The sequence below is a fragment of the Lactuca virosa genome, chromosome 3, assembly GCF_052849685.1.
Source record: "Lactuca virosa cultivar CGN04683 chromosome 3, Lactuca_virosa_CGN04683_v6, whole genome shotgun sequence".
Lineage (NCBI taxonomy): Eukaryota > Viridiplantae > Streptophyta > Magnoliopsida > Asterales > Asteraceae > Lactuca > Lactuca virosa.
In genome coordinates this window covers 7,156,770-7,160,305 of record NC_136428.1, presented here as the reverse complement: position 1 = coordinate 7,160,305, position 3,536 = coordinate 7,156,770, and the positions used below count along the sequence as shown (strand labels likewise).

Below are 3,536 nucleotides of genomic sequence, written 5' to 3'. Positions count from 1 at the left end.
GGTGTCCCAAGGTTATGTTATATGTTATGTGTATGGTATGTGGTAGTTTGGGGAGACTCACTAAGCTTCATGCTTACAGTTTTCAGTTTTGGCTTCAGATACTTCCACTAGCAAGGGGAAGGGCTCGGGATGATCGCATGGCACACACCACAGTTTCAGCCTGGGATTGTTTAGACTCTGATATTTTCTCATATGATTTGATACAGTATTTGACATGATGTTTTGAGATACATGATTCTTGATTTTCTTTATGATGATGGATGATTCATGGTTTTATTATAAGTTTTGAAACGAAATTTTTGGACAATATTTTTTGGATGTTTCGCCCACGTTGATCGAGTCACTAGATGTTGGAGACTGAAATTAAAATATATTAAAATACGCATTAAAAACCAACTTGCATAGACGTATCCATAACATAATTTATAAATTTGCAACTAATCTATAATACATGTTTGTCTAAAGTTGCTTAGTCCCATATTTTAGAGTTTTATATGCTTTCATTTTAACTTTTAACGCCCTTTTTTATTTCTTTCTTATTTTATAGGTGCCTTTGATGGTTTATTTTTATTTTATTTTTCTAACTCAACATCATGGTTTTTTATTTGCAAAACAAAATTGCAACAATATTTTAAAAAATTACCATGAAATAAATAAAATATTTATTAGAAATTTTTGTAATTCGATTTTACCTTTATTAGGGGAAATTCTGAGAGCACTTGTAGATGAAATACAATTTGCCCATCCGTAAAATCCACTTTTTTTAACATCTACGCCAATTGGTCTTCGGACTAATACGTGTTATTAAATAATATTAGACACAAAAAAAAATAATGAATTTTTGTTCCGAAGTGTCATTCTGGAACATCATTCCATAATTGATCTTTGTATTCCGAACTACGTTCTTCGTATTCCGGAGGTACACTACCATCTCGGATTCCCTAATACACTTATTTCTTGATTAAAAAACTGATCGTAAACACACTTTAATATACTTATATGGGTCTATATATGTGTAAAACCAAAAAAATACAAAAAAATATATATATTTTGAACTTGATTCGGACATGTTTTTCGTATTCCGGACATCATCTACATATTTTGTAATACATATAATTGTTTGTAAACTCAAATGCAAGTAAACTTAAAGAGTAGAACTCACATGATTTGATGAATCCATGATCAAAACTTTGTCTGAAATGTGGGTAAAACGGCCTCCGGAATTTTAAAATCCAGAATATTTATCCCAGATTTTTTTGTGTGGTGCCCATATAGCATTGAGCTACAGTACTAGGCTTGATCCGTTTTGGTCCGGTCCAAATTGGCCATTTCGAACATCCTGATCAGTTTAAAAAAAATGATTATTTTTGTTAACTACAAACTAAAATACGGTTAGATATCTCAATTCCCCATAATACAAACTAATCAAACATCTATGATGATGTCCTAAACTATATCCATGTATGGGTTTGTAAAATAACTAAGACCTCTCTAGCTTGGTTGTCCGGAAAGAATACCATTTACCAATCACAAGAGCAACTTAATTAATTACATATAAAGATTTACATTGGACAACCTTTGAGATGGAACAGCGACGAGTGACTTTCTTTTCTTTAAAGTGATGCCAAATTTTTCTGAGAGGTCATGTTGTTCACCCTTTGGCAACCTCCACTCAAAGGAGTGCAAGAGCGAAGCCAAGACATACATCAACATTTTCTCTGCCAATGGAACTCCTGGACACAATCTTCTTCCGGATCCAAATGGCATAAAGCTTACATTGTTTCCTTTGTAATCCATTTTGTTCTTCAAGAACCTCTCAGGATCAAATTTTAAGGGATTATCCCAATACTTAGAATCCCGATGGATTGCCCAAGTATTTAGAAAGACGATACAGCCCTTGGGGATGGTGTAGCCACCAACTATGCAAGTCTTGCTTGGAGTCCGTGGGATTAGGAATGGAACCACAGGGTGTAAACGAAATGTTTCTTTAATTACTGCATCCAGGTATTCTAGTTTTGAGAGATGAGATTCTTCCACAATGTTGTTTAGTCCTACGACTTGTATTAATTCTTCTTGAACCTTCTTCATTATGTTGCCATCTTGCATGATCTCTGCCATTGCCCATTCTATTAGGGTAGTGGTAGTTTCGGTTCCAGCAACCATAATATCCTGAAATAACAATTAATATATTCAACTTAAATTAAATGTAAGATTGCTTTCTTTTGAATTTGTTAAAAGACAATTCATGATCCATTGACTCCTTGAAATAAGTCTGCGCATCTTGCCTTATGTCTTGAAAGAATACATCTTACCACAAGAAGTGCCTTGATTTGTGTGATGTTGAACGATGATTCCTTCTTTTCCTCCTTGAGATCTAACAAGATCTGTAAAAAATCCTTCTTTCCTTCATACTCAACGGCATCCTCTTTCTTTTTGGAATTAAATTCGAGTCGATCATCAATGATGCTTGTGAAAATTCGATCCAACTTCTTAAGCGACTGCTTCATTTTCCGATTAATCCCCTGCAGATCAAATCGAGCGAGACTAGGGAACAGATCAGACACATTATGTTGGCTGATAAGCTCCACCATCTCCGCAACAATCATCTGGAACTCAGCTGCAAGATCCCGATCGTTTGCACCTTTTACCGATGTGTTCTCCCAGATCATGCTTGTTAGGACATTGGCTTCCGTCGAGAAAGAAATCTCATTGATGTCAATGGCTGTCCCGATTTTACCATAAACATTCTTGATGGTTTTTCTAACCTCATCTCTTCTGTAAGAACTACATGCATCAAGATTCTTGTTGCTTAGGACCTCATGAACAAATATCTTACGTAGATTACGCCAGTAAGAATTGTTGTTTGACCATACTATATCCTGGCCTCCGTAAGTGCTTGTAGCGGCGGCAATGGGTGCTTTCCGGTTAGCAAAGATCTCATCTTGGTCACGAACCACTTCCCTGGCTAAGTCCAGGGTATTGACCATGATATGAAGCTTACTTCCCACCCGAAGCTTGAAGATGGGTCCGTAAGTTTGAGCCATTTCAGTGAACTGTTTGTGTAGGTCATGGCTTAGAAATGGAAGGTAACCTACAATGGGAAAACCACGGGGACCTGGTGGCAATGGTGGGACACCATTTGAGGAGCTGGAAATAAGGTACCATAAAATTCCCAAAGTTACTATTGAAATGGTGAGAAGCTCCGGAGTTACATGAATCAAGAACTCCATGTTTGTTTGGAGATGTTTAATTGAATATTTGGAGTTACATTTGATTTAGCTGTGTAATTTGGGTTTCTCTCTTTTATAACATTAGTCAAATATGGGTAGCTGTCACTGAAAGTCAAAATTGGATCGCGAACTTTATTAATTATATATGAATCATTATCGTGATGCAAACGGATCGGGTATTACCCGCGACCCGCGGGTACCCGACCCTAACGGGGCGAGTATTACCCGTCTTAATGGGTAACAGAGCGGGGACGGATACAGATTTTTATACCCGAAGCGGGGACGGGTCGGAGACGGGTGTGGCAC

General features: G+C 36.9%; 1 protein-coding gene across 1 annotated transcript; it reads right to left on the bottom strand.

Annotated features, from left to right (window-relative positions):
* Nucleotides 1-1,104: 1,104 nt before the first annotated feature.
* Nucleotides 1,105-3,263, bottom strand: LOC145165162 ((S)-N-methylcoclaurine 3'-hydroxylase isozyme 2-like). Its single transcript, XM_079083845.1, has 3 exons — nt 2,313-3,263; nt 1,577-2,169; nt 1,105-1,339 (listed from the first exon to the last, which is right to left on the bottom strand). Exons 1-3 carry the CDS (start codon nt 3,228-3,230, stop codon nt 1,291-1,293), a joined length of 1,560 nt encoding a protein of 519 aa, XP_078939971.1. The 5' UTR covers nt 3,231-3,263; the 3' UTR covers nt 1,105-1,290.
* Nucleotides 3,264-3,536: the final 273 nt, after the last annotated feature.